Source organism: Grammomys surdaster, unplaced genomic scaffold, assembly GCF_004785775.1.
Source record: "Grammomys surdaster isolate TR1022 unplaced genomic scaffold, NIH_TR_1.0 273, whole genome shotgun sequence".
Taxonomy (NCBI): domain Eukaryota; kingdom Metazoa; phylum Chordata; class Mammalia; order Rodentia; family Muridae; genus Grammomys; species Grammomys surdaster.
Window position 1 is genome coordinate 3,610,920 of NW_021604714.1, and position 26,420 is coordinate 3,637,339.

At 44.5% G+C, this 26,420-nt stretch overlaps 2 protein-coding genes across 4 annotated transcripts in view; both read right to left on the reverse strand.

The window, feature by feature from the left end:
* The window catches only part of Vps26a (VPS26, retromer complex component A), a 30,382-nt gene extending 24,364 nt beyond the window's left edge, over positions 1 to 6,018 (reverse strand). The window contains exon 1 of one of the 2 annotated variants that reach the window (XM_028776849.1): positions 5,870 to 6,018. Coding sequence is in view for 1 of the 2 variants with exons in the window: in XM_028776848.1 (XP_028632681.1) it covers positions 5,870 to 5,872 (3 nt within the window). In the remaining variant the exon portion in view is untranslated. The remainder of the gene's footprint in view (positions 1 to 5,869) is intronic. The other variant, XM_028776848.1, reaches the window with a different exon arrangement.
* Positions 6,019 to 13,510: 7,492 nt separating this feature from the next.
* The window catches only part of Srgn (serglycin), a 35,377-nt gene continuing 22,467 nt past the window's right edge, over positions 13,511 to 26,420 (reverse strand). For both annotated transcript variants that reach the window (XM_028776855.1, XM_028776856.1), the window contains exons 3-4: positions 16,658 to 16,805; positions 13,511 to 14,241 (exon numbers count right to left, since the gene is read on the reverse strand). In XM_028776855.1, the coding sequence (XP_028632688.1) occupies positions 13,950 to 14,241; positions 16,658 to 16,805 (440 nt within the window). In that variant the 3' untranslated portion in view covers positions 13,511 to 13,949. The remainder of the gene's footprint in view (positions 14,242 to 16,657; positions 16,806 to 26,420) is intronic.

Sequence of the window (26,420 nt, forward strand, 5' to 3'; positions counted from 1 at the left end):
TTTTTTTTTTTTTTTTTTTTTTTTTTGGTTTTTCGAGACAGGGTTTCTCTGTGTAGTCCTGGCTGTCCTGGAACTCACTCTGTAGACCAGGCTGGCCTTGAACTCAGAAATCCGCCTGCCTCTGCCTCCCAAGTGCTGGGATTAAAGGGAGGCTCTTCCATCAGACAAAATCTTTCATAGTCCAAACTACGTCCCCCCTTCAAGTGCAATGTCATCGCAGTGAGCTAACTGCCATAAAGCCTCTGCTCTGTCAGGTCTGGACAGAATGCGACCCATCATGTAAGACTTTTGAGTAAACCTAGCACTCACATTACAAGCTAATAAAATTCCCATAAATATTTCCAAAGAAAATCTGTAATTTCAGATAACTGCCTCCTAGTGGCAAAGCACACTGGCTGGCAATGTGGCAACAGTGAGCAGACCCCAGGCACCGTTCTCACATTAGACACAGCTATGACGTGCTATGAGCACTAACGACAATGCTTTAGTCTTTAAACTGTAAAGATGGCAGCTTCCACCACAGGGGCCTGTATCCTTTCTGTGCTTTCTGTGCTCTCAGATGGGGTCCTTCTGCGACGCTCCATTTAGTCTCTACCTACAAAGCTCGAGCAGTCCCTAACATCAACCTTCCCAGCAGCTAGCTCCACAGCACCCTCCACATCAGTGCCTGTATCGTCCGTCCCCCTTCCTTCTCTGCTCTGCACAAACAACAAAGGGGCTGTTTAAAAACGCACATCTGATCATCATGTTAAGTAAAATAATCTCAAAAAGATAAATACTGTAATTCTCATATATAGAATCTATATTTAACTACACATAATACAAATGTGTGTGTGTGTGTGTGCACGCACGCACACACGTGTCATGAAAGCAGAGGACAACTGGCAAGGAAGGGAGGAGAATGATGACAATGGGGGGTTAACAAGTTAAATACAACCAGAGCATACTGATACATAAGTATAAAAATGTCATATGGGGCCGGGCGGTGGTGGCGCACGCCTTTAATCCCAGCACTCGGGAGGCAGAGGCGGGCGGATTTCTGAGTTTGAGAGTTCGAGGCTAGCCTGGTCTACAGAGTGAGTTCCAGGACAGCCAGGGCTACATAGAGAAACTCTGTCTCGAAAAACCAAAAAAAAAAAAAAAAAAAGGCATAAGGGAGCTGGAGAGAAGACCTAAGCTCAGATCCCCAGTACCTATGTAAGAATAAAAAAAATAAAAATAAAAAAACTGTGTGATTGTGTGCATAACCCTAATACTGGGACACATACACACACACATACCTGACCAGTTCTCTTCTTTTAAATATTCCAACAGGCTGGAAAGCTTGTAAACTGGACGTACTTTAGAGAGTAGTTTGGGGCCAGAGAGAAGGCACCATTAAGTTATGTGCCTGGAACCAAGACTTATGGCCTGAGCTCAATCCCTACAATCCATGACAGAAGGAGAAAACCCACACCCACTATTTGTCCTTTGACCGTCACACATGCAGTGTGGCAAGCACCCACACACAATAAACAATGGTAAATACTTATTTAATTTAAAAAAAGTGTAGTTTGGCAGCTGGTCATGGTGGTGAATGACTACAATCTCAGCACTTAGGAAGCCGAGGCAGGAGGCTTACCAAAAGCTCAAGGCAGACTAGGCTCTCCCGTGAGTTCCAGGACAGCCTAGGCTACAGAATAAGACCTTGACTAAAACCAGAACAGGCGCACAACAAAAAACTCTGAAGCTGAGGTACCAGTATATGGGATATGTAGATTGGTCTTGTGAGACAGGGTCTCACCATACAGCACAGGTCGGCTCAAAAATCATAGGGACCTACGTCTACCTACCTACCTCTGCCTCCTAAGTGCTGGTGGTAAAGGCAAGCACCACCAGGCCCTACCCAGGTGTGAATGTGATACTACTGTATCTGAGCTCTTGACATTCACTTGGCAGAGCTCATCAGTTTGTACACTCTTTCATTTACTCTACTGTGTATGAATGAGTGTTCTAGCCTTCACATAAGTCTGTGCACTACACACATGCCTAGTGCCTGCAGAGCCCACAAAAGCCATCAGATCCCCTGGGACTACAGGTATATAAACAGTTCTTAGCCATCATGTGAGTGCTAAGAATTGAACCTGGGTTCTCTGAGAAAGTAGCCAGTGCTCTTAACAATTGAGCCACTGCTCCAGCCCCAATATATAAAATCTTTATAGGTAACGTTGACTTCAAATACGTTATTTTAAACACATGTACAATATATTATTTGATGTGACTTACAGATAGACCTACCAGCTCTCCAGATACAATAACCTTAAATAATGGAAGTAATTTGTGTAGAAGTCATCAGATTTGCCTGTCCCCCCTTGTCCTAGAGTCACCTGACTCACTAACTCCTGTACCCTAATGCAAACTGGCCTCTCCCCACTTTATTCTCACAGGCCGAGGAAGTATATGACTCTGCCTCTGAGCTGTGCTCTCTGAGGACAGACATTTTATCTTTGCTCATCACTGAAAACAAGAGCCTGAACACAGTTAGCAGTACTTTCTATGAGGCCCTCAAATACCTGTGGAGTGCTACTGCTCAGTACACACGTGCCACTCTAGTGACTACACACAAGAAAATGGTCTGAGATCTGTAACCTTTGGTGGAACGAGCCCTTCCTCAGAAAACCAGGATGAGCTGGGGCAAAGTCTAACTCTGGGACTCCGTAAGCATCAGCCCTGTCCTGGGGAGGACAGGTAATGACAGCAAACAAGCCAAGGAGCCTCCTATGGTGGGTGATGTGGGTCACAGGTGACACAATGACCAAATTGTTCTCACTGTTCCTTTATTAACAAAAGAGACAATTTCTTTTTTTTTTTTTAGATCTTTTTAAAATTTATGCATTTCTTTTTAATGTATGTGTTCTCTGTCTGCTTGTACACCTTGGGAAGAGCAGTCAGTATTCTTAACCGCTGAGCCCCCATCTCATCAGCCCATATAAATCCTTTTTTAAATTTATGTATATCTTTTATTGTATGAATGTTTTACCTGAGTGTATATTTGTTTGCCGTTTGTGTGCCAGGTCCCTGTAGGGGTCAAAAGAGGGTATCCAGAAGTCACAGGTGGCTGTGAGTCAATGTGTGAGTGCTGGGACTTGAACCCAGGTCCTCTCTGAGAGAGCAGCCAGTGCTCTTAAGTGCTGAGCAGCTCTCCAGCCCCCATAAAAGGGGCAACTTCAAATAACTAACTAGAAACTAGGGCGTTTAACATGCTCCAAAGACACCTAGAGAAGTTTTCTTTCTGCAATAATATTTTTTATCTTTTTTTAAAGCAACATTTCAAACAAACTCAAATTTTAACTGGAAAGCTAATTTCAACAGGAAAATTTGTAATTAGTTAAATATTTAGAAAAGAGAAAATGACAGGTATGTGACCCTCAGCAGTGGGTCACTTCCAGGAGGCGGTGAGGACTGAACCCAGGGTCTGAGCCTGTATTCTACCATTGAGCTATTAACACCCTCTCTGCCCCATACCCTCAGCTTGAGACTGAGTCTACATTATCTGGGGTGGCCTTAAATTTGAGATCTCTCTTGTCTCAACTCCCAGCAATGTTCAACACTATGCCCTGTGTCCCAGTTACCTTCCATACACCAAGTCTTAAAAGTTGAAACTCCTAAAAACAGTGAATTATGAAATAGTGTATTTTGCCCAAAAAATCATATGTATGTGCAGCTCAAAACTGACTACTTGATATTTAGTAATTTCCACTATGTGTCAACTCACTGAGGCAGCAAGGGAGGATGGGAGAAAGAACAACTGACAAGGGGGGAAGGCAATATACTCAAGCAGCTGCCTATTTTAAGCAGGAAAACTAAGTCAGAGACATTCAACAAAGGCAACTAGCAGACTCCCCATAGTATCAGCGTTAGTTCATCTGAGTTACAAACCAAAGGCAGGAAATTAAAATTCCCCCCCAATTGGATACTCCCCAAAGCTACTTAAAGGAAAATTAAGACTTGGAAACTACGAAAGATGTTTTATATATAAAATGATATATGGCAACTTTTTTCTACATATATTTTCTATGTAACACATTGAATGGTCTTTTCCAATTTGAAATTTTACATTTAAAGTCACAAATTAAATACTATTTTAACAAAATCAAATTGCCACCAAAGCTGCCAAAACACACAAGAAGACACAGTTCTGCAATATTTTTTCAATAATAGGGCAGGAAGGATGGCTCAGTGGTTAGGAGCACTGGCTGTTCTTCCAGAGGACCCAGGTTCAGATTGCCAGCATCCACATGACAGCTCATAACTGACTTTAACTACAGTTCCAGGAGATCTGAGACCTTCCTGAGGCCCTCTCAGGCACCCAACAAGCACATGGTGCCAAGACATACATTGTTTAGCATTACCATCCAGCAAAATTACACATGGATGCATAAAACTATAACAAACTTTTTGGCTACCACTTAAAAAGGTGTATTAAGTCTGCTTGACGTAAAGAAACGGAACTTGAGGGAAAGGAAAAGCATAATCAAAATGTGTATGAAGAATTTTTACAGTAAGAAAAAAAAAACCAGAAAGGAGCTCAGGGGCCACGGTTTCCACAATGTATTCACTTGAGCCCACACACAATGAAACAGCAAATTCTTTTGTATACATGTGTTTCCATAAGAAGGCTTTGACAAATACCTTAAACATAAAAAAGTTGCTCTTGAATTTAACTAGGACTAATTACAAATGTAACCAAAAAGTAAAAGAGAGGTTTCAGTTTTCTTTTCAAATTATAAGCAATGAAAGGCGAGCTCCCTAACAGCCAAATAATTCCTTTTTAGTTATTTCCACCTTAAACTAATTTATCTAAACAAATGCTTAACTCTCCTGAATCTTTAAGCTGCAAGGGAACCAAGCAGTTCGCCTTGTTTTTCTGTCCCTGGACTCACCCAAAAGACGTGTTTAAGAACACGCTCCCAGAATGAACTTCTCCCCATCCCCCCAACTCTGGAGAAAGCAACATGATTTCTGACTTAAAAGTTATTTAATCAAAGCAACGTTTTAAAAATTGACCTGGCTGGCTGGCTAGCTTGAGTCGAGAAGTCTCAAGAAGTTTATTAAAAGTAGTGAGCTTGGGAAGAGCAGGTAGTGTAAGGGGAGCGAGCAGAAGGCTCTCAAGGAGTGAAATAGCACGAGTCAAAAGAGCTCCAATCTAAAGACTGCGGGCACGTAGTTAAACAGAAGCTTGCCCAATGGTGCTTTCCATTAAGTGTGGTAAAGTGCTCTGATTTTTCATCCCTCCCTGGGCTCCCAAGACACTGTAACATCCCAAAGCGCTAAGTTGTAGAAACCGCGTAGGGAAGGAAGTGAAACCAAGCGCTTAAACCTCATTTATCTGGGGATAAATGAGGGTCTCCGTTCCGACACCCATTTCTCTCGCCTTCCCTCCTATTCTAAAGTGCCAAAAAGCCTCCACTTGGGTCACGAAATCGCAGAATGTCTCCGCATCCAGCTTAAAGAAAATAAGCGGACTCTATCGAGCTCGGGACGAGGAAGGTGAGTGAGCAGGTCTCGCCAGAGTCCGGAACTGAGACATAGGGCACTGACTGTCCTCGGCTACCTTGGAAGGCGAGGCTGCGGGGCTCCGGCTGGGCGGGCTACGGGTGCCCAGCCACGGTCCCCACAGCCGATCGAGGAAGGCGGGCAGAGGTTCCGACATGGCCAGGGCAGTGCCGCCGGCCGCAGGTGCCCAGGCCTGGCCGGGACCGGGCAGCCGTCAGGCCTCACCGCTCCGTGCCCCTTCCCTGCAGGCTCGGCGCCGCGCCCGCCGTTGGGAGTCCCGCCGCGCGCCCCGCGGCCCCGCGGGAGACGACCTCGCAGGCCGCCGCGCACTCACCATTGTCACCGCCGTCGGGTCCCCCCACTTCACTCCGCTTCCCCTCAGGAGAACTCCCAGCCTGGGTGCCTGCGCCCCGCCGCCCGTCACGTGACCATAGGCCACCAGGCGCACGTGACCACTCCTTTTCTTCTTCTCCCGCCCCCTCCCCTCTCCAGCCCCGCCCCGCTAGAGGCCCCGCCCGTCAGGAAGGCCGTTTAGAGGCGGGGCTTCTCTGCCCCGCCCCTCGGTTGAGGGCGTGGTCGGTGTGGGTGACGTCGGGTGGGCGTGGTCGAGAATCGGTCTTCCCAGTCCATCCGTGCGCTGTGGAACTCCTCCTTCCCCGGCACCCGGGTTTCCTTTTCGCTAGGGAAGTTTGGGGGACTCGGGGGAGGAAGCAAGGGTTTGTGCGGGAGGCGTGTCTTTGCAGGCTTGCTGCATTTCCGACCTTTGCACCTGATCTCACTTGAAGCGTTTTCCTGCCCCAGCCCTGAGAATTGTTGGCCTCCGAAGAGACTAATAGGGAGAAAAGCTAATCTTTAGAGCACATCCTTTGCAGTCCACCGATAGCTCGTGACCCATCCCTCCAAGCCGGAGAGGCAGGACTCGCAAATCGGTTCCGCCCTCCTTCCCCGGTAATCGCCCTTCCTAAAAGTTTCGCAAGCGTGCTAAACGCGGCTCTACAACAACTCTGACCCAGGCACGATAGTGGAGGCAAGTGGAGGCCTAGAAGACCCGAGGGTGAATGAAATACTTCGAAGGTTTCGGAACGGAACCTTTCATTCAAATTCATGACCTGCCCCCCAACCCCCCACGGTCATCAGCCCCATCATAACAAAACTCAATTTGGGAAGCAAAGTGTCAAATCTGTAAGTCTAAAATATTTAAAGGTTAAATCGAGGCTTTGGTCTCCAGTTGCGACAGAATTCAAATACTGGAAATGAGTCTTTTGTTTTGTTTGTAAGTCTCATATAGACTAGGCTAGCCTCATGCAGAGAGTGACCACCTCCAAAGTGCCTTCCCAATGCTGGAACTGCAGGAGTCACGTCTGGTTTTATGCGTTGCTGCAGATGGAGCACTGCACTTCCTGCATGCATGCAGGGGAAATCTCTAGCCTAAAATGTTATTATTTGAAAACAAAGCTTTAAGATTGCTATACCAGGGAGCTTTGGAACGAATGGATGTTTGTGTATATATTTATTGTTGAGACAGTATATATATATATATATATATATATATATATATATATATATTCTGCTCTCCTGGCCTGTATATATATTGTATATATTTATTGGTCTCACTAGGTGTCCCAGGCGTCTCTAGAATATGCTATGTAGCCCAGGCTGTCAAGAAACACATCTGTCCTACCTTCAGCCTTCCCAGTTCTGGGGGTTACATGCCAGAATTACAGAAGGGTAAAATAGTATGGGTACAGAAGGGAATTTAGAGCTCAAACTACTACTGATTAAAAATCTGTGACGCAGATGGCTTGGACGAAGGAGCATCACCCAGGCTCATAGCTGTAATCCCAGCACTCTGGAGACAAAAGTAGAAGAATTGCCATGAATTAAAAGACTCCGGGAGGTCACACAATTTGCCCCCTGGTTGACCTGGGCTCCAGGGTGAGACCCTGTTACAAAGAAACAAAAGAGAGAAACAATTGTGCATAGGCTAAGCTAAACTCTGAAAGCTTAACTGTGTTCGTTGGTTCCAGCACCATTTGCTCAAAATGCTTTCCCCTGTAAACTGCTGTGGTATGCTTGTCAAAAATCTATCGATTGGGGCTCGAGAGCTGGCTCAGCTAAGTCAAGAGCACTTGCTGGCTACACTTCCAAAGGAATGAGATGTGATTCCCAGCATCCAAATAGTGGCTCATTACCAGGGGGATCCGATGCCCTCTTCTGGTCTCCATGTACACCACATATCCAAGTTTGTTCTACAAAACATCCATACACATAAAGACTCAAGGAGGTAAAATAAAAATATTTTGGGTCTTCCATTCGTGAACGTTGTGTATTTTTCTAACTTTTAGATTTTTTTAAGTGTTCTTCAGCAGTGTTTCTAGTTTCCAGTGTTACACATTTTTATTAAAGTGCCTGTATTTTTTAACACTATTGTATACAGAACTTTCAATTTTTCATGTTCAGTTGTTCATTGTGATGTATGTGACTTTCCTGTGTTGACTGTGTACCTTGCAGTCTTTCTAAATTTCTTGGATGATTTGTTCCAGGCTTCCCCCCACCCCCGCCCCGTCTCCCTCTGTTTACCTGGGTTTCTTTTACCCTTTGTGGAGCTGAGGATTGAACCAGAGCCTCATGGATCCCAGTCACCCAGTCTACCACTAAGCCACATCCTCAACCCTCTTCCTGGAATTTCTTGAAATCCTAGATTGAGCATCCTGAGTGGATTTTTACTTTCCTTCCTGTCTTCCAACTATCTTGTCTCTTGTTATTTTCCTTTTACCTTTCATGGTTTTTTTTTTTATTATTATTATTCTGGGAGGTGTGTATTACATCGAGTTTATGGAGAGCAGAATTTGTAGATGTCGCTTCTGGGAATTGAGCCCAGGTCCTCAGGCTTGTTAGCAAACATCTTTATCTGATGAGCCATCTCACCACTCCTTGTTTTTCTTTTTGTCCCAGAAATGGTCTTAGTACGTGTCTCAGGCTGACCTTACACTCGTGATCCTCCTGGCCCAGTCCCTGAATGCAAAGATTGTATCATGAGCAACCATATTTGCTCATATTCCAATTCTCATGATGATGAGTGTGTGTGTGTGTGCGTGTGCGTGTGCGTGTGTGTGTGTGTGTGTGTGTGTGTGTGTGTTACTGTTCAGTGGTAGCCAATGTCTGGCATAGCTCTCAGTGAGCCTTCTCTTCTCTTTTAGTGTTGATTGGTTTGTGTGACAAATAGAATAATGTGGTGTGGCTGTCTCAAACTGCTCCTGACTTGGTTTCTCCTGGATCACTTCCTTTTATAGATGTCAGCTCCCATACTCCACAGAGAGGGGTCGTCTCCTGTCTCCTCTGAAAGCAGACGGTAGCAGTATCAACTTGCCAACTACTTGAGAATATCAACCTGGAAACTTTTTTTCATCCCTGGCCAAGTCTTCAGATGAGTCTAGCTCTGGTGAACATCCTAACTGTATTTTTAAAAAGTTATTTATTTTTATTTTATGTGTGTTCGTGCTTTGCCTGTATGTATGTCTGGGTGAGGGTGCCAGAGCCCCTGGAACTGGAGCTACAGACAGTTGTGAGCCACCATGTGGGTGCTAGTCATTGAAACCAGTACTTCTGGAAGAGCATCCAGTGCTCTTAACCACTGAGCCATCTCTCTTAAAAGACCTTCTGAATAGAATCACCAGATAATCTTCTCAATTTCTGACAGCATATAATCTTCTCAATTTCTGACCAGCATAAACCATAATATTTTTAAATGTTTATTGTTTTAAGCCACTAAGGTTTTGGTTTTGTTTGGCTTTTTTGTTTGGTTCTGGATTTTTTTGGGGGGGGGAATCTCACTATCTAGCCTTGGCTGGCCTGGAATTTGTTAATCTTGAATTCACAGATTTACCTGCCAAATCCTGGGATTAAAGATAGGTAGGTAGGTAGATAAATAGATAGAATAGATAGATAGATAGATAGATAGATAGATAGATAGATAGATAGATAGAGGTAGATAGATAGATAGATAGGCCACAAAGTTTTGGAGTGATTGATTACGTAGTAACACATAATAAGACCAGACACGGTGGCACACACCTTTAATGACAGTGTTCAAGAGGCTAAGGCAGGTGGATCTCTGAATTCTAGGCCAGCCTGGTCTACAAAACAAGTCCAGGACAGCCAGAGCTTGTAACACAGAGAAACCCTGTCTTGAAACCAACACCCCTCGCCCCCAATAAAACCCAATAAGTAATGAAAATATGCCAACATAGTTTCAATTCCCAAGAGCGCTTATTCTTATTTAATTATAAGTATCTGTCCTTGTGAAGACAAAACACCAAGCAATCACAAATAGCCAAATAGCAAAAAAAAAAAAAGTGCATTTTACATCAATCACTGAGGTAATTTCCCCCATAAAAATTTTTATATCAGAGGCTAGAGGCTAGAGGCTAGAGGCAAGGCTAACAGTTAAGAGCTGTTGCTGCTCTCGCAGAGGGCCCAGCGTTGGTTCCACTATCCAAATGGTGGCTCAGAACTCTCTGTAACTCCAGTTTCAAAGGACCTAATGTACTCACTGGCCTCTGTGGGTACTAGGTACACTTGAGGGATATATACATGCTTGCAAGCAAAACATCATACACATTAAGAAAATATTTTTAAAGCCAGGCAGTGGTGGTGCACCCCTTTAATCCCAGCACTTGGGAGGCAGAAGCAGGCAGATTTCTGAGTTCGAGGCCAGCCTTGTCTACAAAGTGAGTTCCAGGACAGCCAGGGCTACACAGAGAAACCCTGTCAAAAAGCCAAAAATAAATTAATAAATAAATTTTATATCAGAGATGAATGATTATGCTACCAATGTCTCATTTTCTATAGGTTACTGTTTTGTTATTTATTGATTGATTTTTGAAACATGGTCTCAGTGTGTAGCCCTGCCTGGCCTGGAACTCACTATTTAGACCAGACTGGCCTTGAGCTCACCTGCCTCTGCTTCTGAAGTGCTGAGATTAAAGGCCTGTGCCACGAAGCCCAGCTTCTGTAAACCATTTATGACTCATGCAATAGGTAACCAATTTAAAGATAGCAATGTTATTGATGAACCACTAGGCCCCAACGGATTGTCAGTTCCACACAGCAGTTCTCAAGAGGGGAAGACTTTTCTCTCCAGTGAATTTTTTGAAAGTGTTTGGAGGTATTTTCTCTGACATCTAGGGGAATGGAACAGCTGAGCATAGCATGGAGAAAGATTGGGGCCATTCCACAATAAACATTACACACACACACACAGATACACAGATACACACACGGACAGGTACACACACACAGACACACACACACAGACACACACACCACAAATCCACAATAAACAGGGCATCCCCCTGCAACAAAGAAATCCTGTCCAGAGGTTTAGGATACAGCATAGTGGCAGTAGCCCTGCGTAGCAAATGTGAGGCCTTAGGTTCAATTTCCAATTCAAACACACACACACACACACACACACACACACACACACACACACACACACACAGAGAGAGAGAGAGAGAGAGAGAGAGAGAGAGAGAGAGAGAGATTCTTCTCGAAGTGCCAATAATGACAAAAAATGAGAAACCCTAGTTCACCATAGATGACAGAAGGCAGAATAACGAAAGATATAGTTATATTAATATCTTTTAAATCTATTTACCTTTATTTTATGTGCATTGGTGGTTTTGCCTGCATGTATGTTTGTGTAAGAGTATCAGATCTTAGAATTACAGATGGTTGTGAGCTGCCATGTGGGTCCTCTGGAAGAACATTCAGTGCCCTTAACCACTGAGCCATCTCTCCAGCCCCTATATTAATTAACAGTGATTGAAATACTAAGACAATGTACTGAGAGAATAACAACACACATCTTCTTTCACCCTTCCTCTCCACGGACTTAGCGATCTGTTGTAATTATTGTGGATTTGGGGGGGAACATACATAATAAAATGTTGTAGTTATTTGTGTTTGCACTACTAAATAGTGAATGATCACAAATATTATTCCTGACAGTTTGATCCTTGGCTAAACATGGTAAAACTAAGAGGAACCTCCGTTGGTCACCCAAGTGTCACATGCCCTTTTTCTCAGCTGTGCAGTAGCCCCGTCTTATTACTCTCAAGGTCAGTCCTGATTTGGGCTCTCATCCCTTGGCATAGATGGCTAAAACGCCTTGTCTAGAGTTCAGTGGGTCTCTCACAATGGACCGTAGTGGAAACAGTTCCCCAGGGAGCCATGACATCTGTTCTAGTTTCCTTTCTGTTGCTGTAATAAAATATTCTGACTGAAGCAATTCTGAAGAGGAAAGGAAGTGGTCACCATTCCGGGTCACAGTCCATCACTGAGAGAAGTCAGAGCAGGAGCTCCAGACAGGAGTCTGAAGTAGAAAGCATGAAGGGTTGCTGACTGTGGGCTCTCTCACAGGCCAGCTTTCTCATAGCCGTGGACCACCTGCCTAGTGATGGTGCCGCCCACAGTGGGCGAGGATGTCCTATATCAGTTAACAAGCAAGACAGTCCCCCGCAGGTCAATATAATCTAGGCAATTTCTCAATGGAGATTTTCTTCTCAGATGACCCTTAGACTTTGTTGGATTGACAAAGTTAACTATGGTAACATGTAAATCTGAAAAAAAAAAACAGTTTCAGGAATGGAAAGCCCAGATTCCCCAAGTTATATATGATACAAATAAGTCTTCTTTCTGCTCCTCTGTTCTTTGGCTATGTATTCTGCCTATTAAGGACACAGAATCACAGATGGCTATTGATTTAGTTTGGGAGGTATTTTTTATTTGCCTTTATAAAAAGATTTTTTAATTTATTTTTTATGTGTATGAGAGTCTTTGCCTGGATAGATAGATAGATAGATAGATAGATAGATAGATAGATAGATAGATGTATCATATGCATGTCTGGTGCCCATAGAAGCTACAAAGGGACCTCAGATCTCCTGCTGGAAGCTGCCATGTGAGTTCTGGGAAGTAAACCTGGGTTCCCTGAAAAAGCAGCCAGAGTTCTTAACCACTGAGCCATCTCTCCAGCTTACAATATCATATATATGTGTGTGTGTGTGTGTGCGTGTATGTGTATATATACACATTTTTATATTGTATCATATTGTATGTTACCAATTATATATAATTTTTATATTTATATTATATATTATATATCACCTATATCAATATTGTATACTGTATTATAAAATTATTATATATTAATATGTATAATATGATTACATATATGTGTGTGTGTGTATATTTAAAAGCAATTATTAATCCAGGGTAGGAAGGAGGCCTGGTTCAACTGACTGACTTCCCCCAATTTCTGCTCCCTGGGAGATCAGTGTTGTGAGTGCATGTGAAATGGGGGGGCCCTCCCCCACAGTGCCCTTCCCCCTCCTGGGACCCACTCACACTACACCCTCTTCCCAAGTCCCCAGCCCACCTCCCCTTGAGAAAAACTGGACATGGAGATGGAGATGGGGAGGGAGCCAGCCCAGAGGAGGCCCCTTTTCTGTAGCACTAGATGGGGGAGGGACAGCTGGGGTTCCCCCACCCATTCCACCTCCCTCTAAACTCCTGACCAACTCCCAGTCAGTGTCTGAGCCTCCTTGTTCCCTTGGCACCCCTGGTGAATCCTCGGTGATGATTTTGCTTTTGGCAACTTCGGGAATAAATGGCAATTCTCGAAAAAAAAAAAAAAAGCAATTATTTCCTGGATTAGAACAAGAAGTTCCAGACAGCTCCCCCCTTTGGTTCTATTCGTTTTAATGGAGTAACATTTGAACCTGAGCAGGCATCTAGACAAAGGCAAAGAATTAGGGGCCATCGAGATCCCCATTCTACGTTATTTGAAGTGTTAAGTTTCTAACTGTAAAGCCCGTGACATTTTTAGATAAGCAACATTTGGTCTTCCCCGTCACATCCAATGGCCACAGCTCAGTGTATACCCCTTACCATGTAAACCATGTCACATAGCCACGGTAGGAGGCCACTGTGTCTCACTTTATTTTCTTTTCAATCACATAAAGGAATCTATCTGTAATTCACAATGCAAGTCCGGTTCCTGAACACTTTAGGTATGTAGTATTGTTCATCAACTTGCTATCAAATTAAAATTTTCAGAATGGCTTTTAAAGTTATTGTATAATAATGAGAGTATATGTTAATTTCATAATGTTGATCCAATACACATATAATTGCAGATATTTTCCAGAACAATAAGATAGACAACAGCGTTAAAGCATAATTCCTCATGAATTAATGAGAAAAGGGGTAACAGGATTCAAGAGTCTTTTCCAGGCATTTTTAATTTTCTGTAAAACTCTTTATCCTGAGACTGATCATTTAAACGTGGTACACAAAGCATTCTGAATACATTGTTCCGCGTGGAGGTGGGGAGACAGAGATGGTCACTTTCATATAATAAAATCTTCTTCTGGATGTTCCTGGTTTTGCTCGGTAAGCATCCTGTCAAAAGGCCTATAGTTGAAATAGACAATATTGTTTTCATCTACTGGCTGGTATTCCCATTCCATGTCACCTAGGAAGCCGCTTCCCGAGCCAGAACCGGAGCCAGAGCCTGAGCCGGAGCCAGAGCCCGAGCCAGAGCCGGAGCCCGAGCCCGAGCCTGAGCCGGAGCCCGAGCCCGATGCCGACCCAGAATAGTCATCAGAAATGGGGAAGAAGTCTTTCGGGAATCCTCCCATCCTGAAATACAAAGAAAAAAATATAAAGTTCTACTTACAATGTAATTTCACACGAAGTATCGCAGCGTTTGGGTGGTGGGGTTGGAGTCATCCTTGGACACATAGTGAATTGCAGCCAGCACGGGCTGCCGGAGCCCTTTCTCCAAAAAGAAAACAAAAATGGCAGGCGTGGGTGGGGGTGGGTTTAGGGGATAGGAGGAGTGGGGGACAACATGGAAATAAATTCAAGCACCCAGTTGTTCAATTCAAAAAGTTAAAAATCTGCTTCAGCGCTTCTAAGCAAAGAGGCAGGGCTGAGGAGACAACTCCGGGGTCAGAGCCGTTGCTACTCTTACAGAGGAGCTGGGATTGGGTTTCAGCATCCACACGGAGGCTCAAAACCATCTGTAAACTCCAGTTTCAGAGACTCTGACACCTTCTGGCCTCTTCCAGCACCATGAGCAATGTAAATAAGTTAAAAAAAAAAAAAAGATCAAAGAGAAAGCAGCTACGGAAACAACCTGGGTCAGGTGGATGGATGGTTAGAAGCCACAGAAGGAACTGTTTCAAAGGAATCGGTCTTTGGGTCAATCACTTTGAAAGGCAGTGAAGAGGTCAAGAAACCTAAAAATAGGGTTGCGATCAATAGATGTGTCAATCACCAGACAGACACTCAGGATTGAGGGCAGGATCGGAGATCCAACTGTGTGTGTTGATGGTCCGGGGTGGGGGGATTGGGAGATGGGGGTTGGGGTGGGGGTTGGAAGTGGGGCAAAAGCAAACATATAGAAGCATCCCTTCTATGAAGTGCTGATGTGACAAGTTTGGTGGCACATGCTTTTAATCCCAGCATTTAAGAAGCAGAGGCAGGTAGATCTCTGAGTTCAAGGTCAGGACAGCCAGAAGGGCCATATAGCCAGATGAGACTGTCTCAAACAAACAAACAAACAAATCCATCGGATTCAATAAAGAGCAGAGTGGAGAAATAGCTATAAATGTAGTCAAGGGAGGGAGTCTATTCAACGTCAGGAAGCTCAAGAATATGTCGGTATACTGGTGTAAGATGCCGGATCCAGAGAGGCACCTACAGAACGCCAGAGACAAGGTGGTGGATACAGGGAAACTCTGAATAGCTAACACAAGGAAACTGTTTAAACATGGCATAGTAGAGAAGTGAAATCAACAAGAGATAGCGAAGATGACCAATGGGCATCTCCCCACACTAGCCAGCAAGATGGTTCATTACACAAACGTGCCGGCTGCCAAGCCTGACGACTTAAGTTCAATTCCCCAGACAACTCATTCCCGTAAGCAAGCTGTCCTCTAACTGCCACACATACACTCAGATGTGTTCATGCGTGTGATACAGGTGCCCAAGGGAAAAACCAACTTGTGCTGCTTCTAGGTAGTAGATGATGGCCTGAGGCAAGATAGGTAGCCGAGCCTGGACTTGAACTCGAAACCGCCTTGGTTGATCCATTTAGAGGAATGTGTCACCATGCCTAGCTGACTTTGGGTCCCAACAGTATTTATTTGTATATCATTGTGTGGTGGTTTGCATATGCTTGGCCCAAGGAGTGGCACTATTAGGAGGTGTGGCCTCGTTGAACGAGGGTGTCGCTGTGGGGGATGGGCTTAGAGAGCTAGCTGCCTAAAGATGCCAGTCCACTAGCTGCCTTCAGATGAAGATGTAGAACTCTCAGCTCCTCCTGCACCATGCCTGCCTGGATGCTGCCATGCTCCGGCCTTGATGATAATGGACTGAACTTCTGAACCTATAAGGCAGCCCCAGTTAAATGTTGTCCTTATAAGAGTTGCCTTGGTCACGGTGTCTGTTCTCCGCAATGGAAACCCTAGCTAACTAAGACCCATTGCTTTTCCAGAACACACTGAATAGCAAGTCGTCCATAAAGCAAAATGAATAAATAAACAGTAATGAAAAATAGAAAAGATGAAGCAAAGCCAAATGATTAATTTCAGTATTTAATAAATGTGTTCCAACTAAGCACAAACAACAACAAAACCCAGCTGTGGTGCTGTGGTAGCACACACCTTTAATCCCAGCACTCAGAGACAGAGGTAAGCTGATCTTTCTGAGTTCAAGCTTAGCCTGGTCTAAATGGCAAGTTCTAGGCTAGCCAGGGAAGCATAGTAAAAATCCTTTCTCAAAAAAAAAAATCTAACTCAATTCGATTTTAATATATAAACGTTTTATTTGCCTAATATGTTGGGGAAAATAGTTCCCAATGTTTATCTCTGCCACCCACAAGAAACCCTTATACAAACATGGATGAGTCCAAGTACATTGGCACATCTCATGCTTCAGCACACATGGCCGGCTTTTGCCTTCTGTGAAGTAGAAAACAATTACCACAGAAAGAAAGAATCTGAGACGAAAGCACTCAGGCACTCCTGTGAGATGGAGCAAGTCTACTTACAAAACAGGATCGGTCATCGGAGGGCCGATGTTGTTGGATTCATCTGCTATTAGGTCGAACTGTGGTCCCTTCTCCTCCATGCAGTTTGCAAAAAAGCCATCCGGTTTGCAGCGGACCCACTGGTACCTAGCTCTCTGAGCAGGATAACCTGTCCGAACAAGGAACCCACGTGGGTGGTAAGTATCTCTCACTCAGTTCGGTTCATTAGAATTGGTTACACTCTGTCTCTAACGAGGTAATTACATGGATTCTGAATTTGGCAGAAGGTCGTAGGTTTTATGTCCAACAATGCCGGTGACAGACATTGTCGTTCTCATGGTACTTCTTCACAGTAGCGACTGACTCAAGCGCACACAATAAGGTCAGTGGCCGGGCAGTGATGGCGCACGCCTTTAATCCCAGCACTTGGGAAGCAGAGGCAGGCGGATTTCTGAGTTCGAGGCCAGCCTGGTCTACAGAGTGAGTTCCAAGACAGCCAGGGATACACAGAGAAACCCTGTCTTGAAAAACAAACAAACAAACAAAACAAAAACAATAGGGCCAGTGAAGTGGTTCAGGGGGTAAACCTGTTTGCTGTTGACCCAGAAGATCCGAGTGCAATCCCCCAGATCCACATGATGGGAGGGGAGAACTAACAAATTCTCCCACAAATTGTCCTCTGATTTAGGCACACACGTACATAACACATGCGCGGGTGTGTGTGCGGGTGCACGCACACTCACACATGCGCACACCACACTAGATACAGGCACACACCCACACACCAGAAATAAAACAACAAAAGAATAAAAGGGCTAGCTTTTAAATAGAATCGCTTTGGGAATTAGGGCTGAGAGAGGATGCTCAGCTCTGCCTCCCGCCAGGTCTGCAGCCTTGACCTCTGAACTCGCACTGTAAACTGGCGTCCAGTGTCATCCTAAGTTTGTCACAAAACTTAAATAAGAGAAAAAGAAAAAAGAAAAAGTTAAATAAGAAGATTCATATGAAGACCTTAAAATAATGCCAGGCATTGTAGTAACTAGAGATATTAACTTCTTTTCTACACACACTTGTGTCATAGTCTAGGCCCTCCTGGATCTTAATTTTTTTCTTCTTTTTCTTTTTTGAGACAGGGTCTCACTACGTAGCCCCAGTTCTCCTGGAACTCACTCTGCAGACCAGGCTGACCTCGAACTCAGAGATCTGCCTCCCAAGTGCTGGGTTTAAAGGCCTGTGCCACCACAGTCTTGGAGTTCTTAAACCTCCTGCCTCAGTACTGACAGTGGTGGTATCACAAGTGTGGGCTTCCATGCCCATGTTTGTATCTTTACTTCCACATTACCCAGTGGCTCAGTGTAAGAGTCAGGATTGAAATCTGTACCCAAGCCCAAAGCCTGCCTTCTTTTTATAGAGACGACTCAGATCTCACGTTTTCCTTGCTGCTAGTATGAGATGGGGTTTTGCTATGTAGCCCAGGATAACCTTGAATGGGGAAGAGGATGCCACCCTTGCACCACCAAACCCTGCTTGGAGATGAATCCATGGAGAGTTCAGACAGGTTGAGGAAATTAGGCCTGGTGGCATAGGCCTGCAATCCTAGTTACTCTCAGAAGGCTGAGATAGAAAGGTCTCAAGTTCAAGGCCTGTCAGAGCTAGCCTGAGCTGGTGTGGGAGACCCTATTGTAGAGAACTTACGAGACACTAGAAAGGCAGTAGATTTGATCCCTAGTAGTAGGGCAGGGACACATGGTTGACTACATGGAGATGACCCAAAACAGTACAGCACCCTGCAGCTTGTGTTTTAGAACCCTATGGCAATTTAAAATTTTTTAAACCTACATTTTATTAATTTGGGGAGGGGGGTGAATGTGTGGCCTAAAGCACACAGGTGAAGGTCAGAGAAGATCTTGTGGGAGTTGGTTCTTTCTTCTACCACAGAGGTTTCAGGGGTTTAACTCAGATCTTTAGGCTTAGCATCTTTCCCCCACTGATTTTATTTGTTTGTTTGTTTGTTTGTTTGAGATAGGGTTTCTCTGTGTAGCCCTGGCTGTCCTGGAACTTGCTCTGTCGACCAGGCTGGCTTCAAACTCACAGTTCCTCCTGCCTCTGCCTGTTGAGTATTGGGATTAAGTGCTTATGTCACCACTACCCAGCTCCCGTACAGCATTCTGAAGAATGAAATGTGGTGCAAGGCTGGTTCTCTTTCTTTGTGCTCAGAAAGCCGAGGAACAAGCCTCCTCTGTTCCCAGATGGACACAGGTCGGTCTCTTGGATTTTTCTGTTGTTGATCTGGTGTGTATTTTTAGATAGCATCTCACACTGTAACTAACCATCGCTGGCCTAGAAGCTGCTACGAAAAACAGGACAACATGGATCTGTGGAGGTCTCACAACCTCTGCCTCCTTTGCCTCAAATGCTTGGATTGCAGGTGCATGCCACCATTAAAAGCCAGGAGATATGTGCTTCCTGATACAGTTTACTGAGGTTGAAGCTGTCGGTGAGAGACATTGCACCACCTTTGAGTAGCTCTTCTTCTTCCTACCCAAGGACAAGCTTTGCTCAGAGGAGTGTAGCTCAGAGTCACCCAGTGAGGAGGCGTGTGTCTGGAATTCTTGCAAAGGAGGGAAAGCAGTGTACTAGCCCAGGGTGTTAAGGGGAGGCGGCATTCAGAGAAACGGCAAGGTGGTCCCTCGTCCCAGGGTACGGACTAAATGGTGAAGAATGTTCTGGAAGAACATAGGTACAGCCTAGGGAAATTGATATTTGCAAATGAGTTTGCTGGAGGGATAGCTCAGCAGTAGAATATGTGGATAGCATGTGCCAGCCCCTGTGTTCCAGCTACAGAATCTCCAATAACGTTTTTAAACGGTATGAATGCGTGTGCCCTCTGCAAGAGCGACAAGTGCCTTTAACCAACGAGCCATCTCTGCAGCCCATAACTTAAAATGTGAAGTATTTAAATACAAGTGAAAAAAGATCAGGGAAACAGGCCACCACTGTGCACACACCTTAGTTTCAACAACATCGACAAACATTGCATTAAGTGGGAGAAAACACGCAAAAGGACCGTGATAATAGAATCTGGCAAGTTGTTGTTTTTTTGTTTTGTTTTTGTTTTTGTTTCGAGACAGGGTTTCTGTGTGTAGTCCTGGCTGTCCTGAACTCACTCTGTAGACCAGGCTGGCTTCAAACTCAGAAATCTGCCTGCCTCTGCCTCCCAAGTGCTAGGATTAAAGGTGTGCCACCACTGCCCAGTGAATCTGGCAAGTTTTAAAGTGTGTTTTTTAAATTGCTGTAATAAACGACATTCCTCTGAGATATAAGCATTTAAAAGACTCCAATATGGGGCAGGGGGGCTGGAGAGATGGCTCAGAGGTTAAGAGCACTGACTGCTCTTCTAGAGGTCCTGAGTTCAATTCCCAGCAATCACATGGTGGCTTACAACCATCCGTAATGGGATCCGATGCCCTCTTCTGGTGTGTCTGAAGACAGCTACTGTGTACTCATATGCATAAAATAATTTTTTCTAAAGAGTCCAATATAGGGCTGGAGAGATGACTCAGTGGTTAAAAGTCTGCAGTGTCCTCACATAGGAGCCAGGCTCAGGTCCCAGAACCCACACTAACTGCAGTCACAGGGGATCTGATTCCCTCTTGTTGCCTCTGCAGGCATCAGGCATGCACAGACTGAAGCACTCATACACATTTTTTTTTAAATGAAATGATGTTAAAAAAAAAAAAAGCTAGATTCTTGGAATGGTGGTCCCAGCTTTCCAAATGCTGGTCTCCCTGAAAAAGAGGACAACACTGATCCTTTTCTGAGAGTAAACCCCTTGGAGGGAGAGCGGGTCAACCCTTAGGACCGCTCTGGTTCTCGGGTTATGGTGAATAACGCTATGGTAATGAGCTCTTGATTCATGTGGTTACGAAAGCCGGTCAACACAAGACTGTGCACACGGCCCAAGTTCAATGCATTTTAAAGCTTTTTTCCCACCTCTTGATTTTTCCCCCCTGCGGCATCTAGCTTTGACATTTGAGTCTATTGTATTGGGGGTGGGAGAGATGTAGAGCAGCCTGCTGACCAGCAGAGGGCGATATGTTCCCACCTCAGCTGCCAAGAGCCGCTCCATCCATTAAAACCGTAAAGTTAACCCCGTCTACGGTTGAATGTTTCTGCAGTATTGTGTTTCCTTTTCGCTTTATTTTATCTTTAGCAGCCATATTTTTTTTAAGTTAAAAATGTAAAAGATTAAGTACATTGTGCTTGAACACATTAAAACATCATTTAACACGTAGTCAATTTTAAAGTTACGAGTGAGATTTTTATATTGTTTTAAAGCAAACTCTTCCAAATTGTGCATATGATGAACCCATATGTCAATCGAGACTCAGCGTATTTCTTTGGTTGTTGTTTTTGTTTTTCCTTTCTCGTGACAGTGTTTCCCTGTGGAACCCTGACAGAAATCTCCCTGCCTCCACCTCTCAAGTGTTGGGATTAAAGGTGTGAGCCACCGGCTAACTCAACATTTTTAAGTGCCGGGTAGCCACACGTAGCTGTTGGCTACTGGACAGGATAGGGCACTGCCCTCTGCAAGTGGCTGATGCCCTGAAATGTGAGCTTGGATGGAAAGTTCTACTGAAAAGCCAATTGAATGTTTTCATTTCCCCTTCAGGGTCAAGATCAAACCCAGGGCCTCAGGCATCCTCTTCAAGGACACTACCATTGAGCGGCATCCAAGATCCACAAAACAAGGGGGCACCCCAGTCAATGACCGCATCTTCCCACTCGTGAAAGCGAAACGAAAACTCTGGCAGATTGGCAAATATATTTCTGAAATAGAAAGATCCCTCAGAAGTCAACATGTTTGGGAGGTGGGAAAGTTTTTCTCAAAGCCAATGCTGATGGTTACGCAGTCTGTGATCATACTAAAAACCCAGCCGTGTAAGTCGGAGAGCGAACTGTATCTTAGAAACTGAGTCTCAGTAGAATTGCTTCGCAACTAATAAAAGGCAAAGGGGGAGGAGAGGGGGCGGTGGAGGCAGGGGTGCAGCTCAGTTGGTAGAGTTCTTGCTTGCGCACTAAGCCCTGGGCTCCTCCCTCAGCTATACACAAAACAGATATGGTGTCATAGCCCGGAAACAGAAGCAAGAGGATCAAAAGTTCAAGGTTGACCTCAACTACATTCTAAATTCAAGGTCTCATGAGCCTCGTGAGACCCTGTCTAACAATTAATAAGAAGTCAGCGTGGAGGTGGTGGCTAATCCTAGCACTTGAGAGGCAGAGGCAGTCAGAGCTCTGAGTTCGAGGCCAGCCTGGTCTACAAAGTGGGGTCCAGGACAGCCAGGGCTACACAGAGAAACCCTGTCTCAAAAATAACAAATAAATAAATAAATAAATAAATAAATAAATAAATAAATATTAAGAAATCAAAGGCAATCAAAGGCTGTTTGCAAATGCCTGTGATCCCAGCACTTGAGAAGAGCGGAAAGACATGGAGTGGCCACAAGTTCAAGGCCAGGCCAGTCTACATATAACAGGTTCAAAGTTAGTCAGGGATACATGCTGTGGTTCTGTCTCAAGAAACAAATACACAAATAAATAAAAGGACAGGACTCAGTTACTAAAGGGCTTGCCTCACATGCACAAGCACTTGACTTTTATCCAAGAACCCACAAAGGTCTGGTTGTATTCACTTTTAAGCCCAGCAATGGGTAACTGGAAACAGGAAAATCACTGGGCTCTGTGGCCAGCCAGTCTAACCTAATTGGTGATTTCAAAGGAGATGGACAGTGTTCCTGAGGATGTCACTGAAGTTGTCATATGGCTTCCCTGTGTATGCACATACTTACCCAAATATGAGCGCGTGCGCGCGTGCGGGCACACACACATGCTCATAAGACAACACATAAAAAAATAAGAAAGAATGCAATCAAAAGGAGAAGTCGTCCCTTTCTGAAATCTGCCCAGTTGTTACGCTAATGAAATTAACGGAACATTAAAATAAAGAACGCAGTTACAGATAACGAATTCCTGACATAACTGTTCTTGGGCGTGGGAAGACTGTGAAGAGACGAAGTTCTGGGCCTTGAAGCTCTGAGAGTATCTGGACTTTATCTTGCTTGAAACACTACAAATCTCTGATGATTGCCACTATTTGTTTTATTTTGCTTGTTTTTATTATACTTGTGTGTGTGTGTCTGCATGTCTGTGTGTGTGTCTGTGTGTGTATGTGTGTGTCTCTGTGTGTGTGTGTGTCCATGCCCATGTCCCAGGGATCAAAACCAGGTCATCAGACTTGGTGACCATATGGTCTTTACTCACTGGGCTGCCTTGACAGTCATTTAAAAAAATTTTTTCTTAACTCTTTTTCATACAACATATTTTGAAAATGTTTCTCCTTCTTCCCCACCCAACTTCATCTCTCTCTCTCTCTCTCTCTCTCTCTCTCTCTCTCTCTCTCTCTCTTATCTCTCCCTGCCTCCTCTCTCTCTGTCTCTGTCTCTCTCCATAGTCTCTCTTTGTAGCTTTGGCTACCCTGGAACTCACTATGTAGGCCAGGCTAGCCTCAAAAATCATAAAGATCACTTGCCTCTGCCCTCCAAATGCTGAGACTAAAGGTAGGTGCCACCACACCTGGCCATTTTAATTTTTTTGAGCTCAGGCTGCCTATTTAGCCCAGCCCAAGAATGTACAATCCTGCATCAGCCTCCAGATTGCTGGGATTATAGGATCATGCTACAACGTGCGTGATAATCACAATTTTTCATATGAAAGGGAGTCCATATATGGACAGAAACATTGTCTTCCTCAAAGGTCCCATTCACAGCCTGCTGGTTGATGGCATAGTATAGTCTAATGGGGAAGTTCGCCCCTTCCCCCACCCCATACCCTCTGCACACCCACACTAGCTCTGCCTCATGGGGAAACAGGCAGAGCAACTCTTTCAAACTGACCTTCTATCTCAATATTCTGTCTTCCACATCTCCCACCAGATCAAAATTTACTAGTTTCCTATTCTTCTGGCCTCCTTAGGAATCTTACTACGGATGCAGAAAAACTTAAGCAGAAATTATCAAAAGGGGAAGTTAAAAAAAATGCCTCCCTTAAAGAGACTAATCTGATTCATAAAAAAATAAAATAAAAATTTAAAAAAATGAGGGGGGCTGGAGAGATGACTCTCTGGATAAGAGTATTGATTGCTCTCCCAGATGCCCTGAGTTCAGCAACCACATGGTGGTTCACAACCATCTGTAATGGGATCCAATGCGCTCTTCTGGTGTGTCTGAAGACAACGACAGTGTACTCACATACATACAATAAAGAAGTATTTTCAAAAAGCAGATACAATTCCGGCAACTGCTCTTATCTACGCTGGAGCTACTTCCTATTGGCCTATCAGTGGCACAGGATGGGCAAGCTTCCCCTTCTGTGGCTCGGTCTGACAGGCTATAAAATCTCCAAGTTTGCTTTCAGTTTGCCCTCGCCTCTACAGGAAACATAGCAAAGGCTGCAGTGGAAATAAAAGAAAACACGTTTGTTTGTTTGTTTGTTTGTTTGTTTGTTTGTTTGTTTTAAATAAAGAGGGGCTAGAGACAGGACTCTGTGGTTAAGAGCACTGGCTGCTCTTGCAGAGGAACTGGGTTCAATTCCCAGCAACTACTTGGCAGCTCATCTGTAACCATCTGTAACTCCAGTTTTTAGGGCTCTGACACCCTCTTCTGGCCTCCCTGGGCACCTTGTGCACAGATGTATATACAGGCAAAATCCCCTTTCACATAAATAAAATAATTAATAATAAAGATTAAAGAACCTGTCTGATCCTTGAGTAGTCTAGAAACTTATTTCTGACCTCAAAACTGAATGACCTACTAGCTCACTCTAGCAGACCTTGGGCAAACCTCACCCATATTTAGCAAGGGGCTGATGTAAGGAGCCTGTGAGACAGTGGTTGTCAGTTCCGGTCAGTTCTTGTCATAATTCCTCCTCAGGGCCAGAGTGAGGATCATTATTGGGCAGTGATTACAAAAATCACTTTACCAACAGCTGTGCTCACCAGTGGACCTGGTATTGTTCCTATGAGTGTGGGGGGCTAGCCTCAGCCCTTGACCACACCTGCTCATGCAGTTTTCATCTTGTCTCTCTGTAAGCATGTTGCTTTGTTTGAGACAGAGTCTCAGCTAGGCCAGGGCTCACAATTTGGCTGGGGATGACCTTGGTCTCCTGATCCCCTCGAGAACCTTGGGAGCCTCCGCCTTCCAAGTGCTTTATGGGCATTAAGAAAGATAAACAAATAAAAACGTAATGCAATGTAGGAATCACGGGACTCTCTGACAGTTCCCTGTCGCCTCTATTAAACAGATTGATTACCCATCACTGTTATCACCCACAGCATCGGACAAGTTTCCATGTATTTGATACCCTTTCGATTCATGGTTTTAGCTGGATTTGTAGAAATAAGTATGTTATGGCAATTATTTATACACAGGAAAGATTTTTTCCATGTGAACTCCTAACCTACAAATGCCTCCAATGTGACAACACTGGAGGCATGGTCACTGAGGATGAAGTCAAGATGAGACCATTAGGGTGGCCTTTGTCCAACAGGACTGGTGTCCTTCAAAGGAAAGGATAATGGGTCAAGGGGGCCTGTGTGAAGACACAGGCATCCTATATGAACTAAAGAGAAAGGGGTCAGAAATGAAGCCAACATTGCCAACACTTGGGGGCTGGGCATCTTGAATTGGGTTTTAAACTCTGGTACTGTGTATATGTGGAAACTAAATTCCTATTACTTTTTGTTTATTTGTTTTGTTTTTCAAGACAGGGTTTCTTTGTGTGCAGCCTTGATTTTCCTGGAACTAGCTCCGAAGCCCAGGCTGGCCTTGAACTCAGAGATCCTCCAGCCTCTACCTCTTGAGTGCTGAGATTAAAGGCGTGTGCTGCCACTGCCCGGCTACATTTCTGTTGGTTAAGCTACTGGTCTGTGATGCTTTGCGATGGCAATCTAAGAAAACAAACGCAGTAACCTAAGATCACAGGCTAACATCCTGGTACATCCAATCATTCAAACAGGGAAGCTACAGACACGCTGAACCTTAAACATCTTTGTAAAGAGAAGGAGAGAGCTGGGGGTGTGAGTGAGCCAGTAAACTGGTGCAGCCTCCAGCCCTGGGTTTGGTTCCCAGCACTCCACAAAGTGGGCGTGGCAGCACAGGTACATAATTCTAGCACTTAAGAAGGAGAATCAGAAGTTCAGGCCACCCTCAGCTAATCATGAATTCAAGGGGCTGGGCACTGACTGCTCTCTCAGAGGTCCTGAGCTCAATTCCCAGCAATCTCTTGGTGGCTCACAACCATCTGTAATGGGATCCGATGCTCTCTTCTGGCATGTACCCTATATGCACACAGAACACTCATAGATAAATAAATTTTTTAAGAGGTTAGTTCAAGGCCAGCCTGGGCTAAGTGATTTGACAGAGACAGAGTGCTATTGAATCCCACGTGGCATGGCACAGCAGTAGGACACATAGTGTCATTGCTTATGTCCCTAACTCATGGCCCAGGGCCCACATTCATGTTCAGAGATGAGCATAAGAGGTTGAACCAAGAGCCCCTTGGAAACACCCTAGATTTTTGGTTCATTCATTGTCTCCTGTCTTTGCTTCCATTTCCAACTGAGAGCTAAATCAACCATGTCATAAAAGACAGCCTTGTCCACACCGTCCCCACCCCGTGCTCCTCTCTCTCTCTCTCTCTCTCTCTCTCTCTCTCTCTCTCTCTCTCT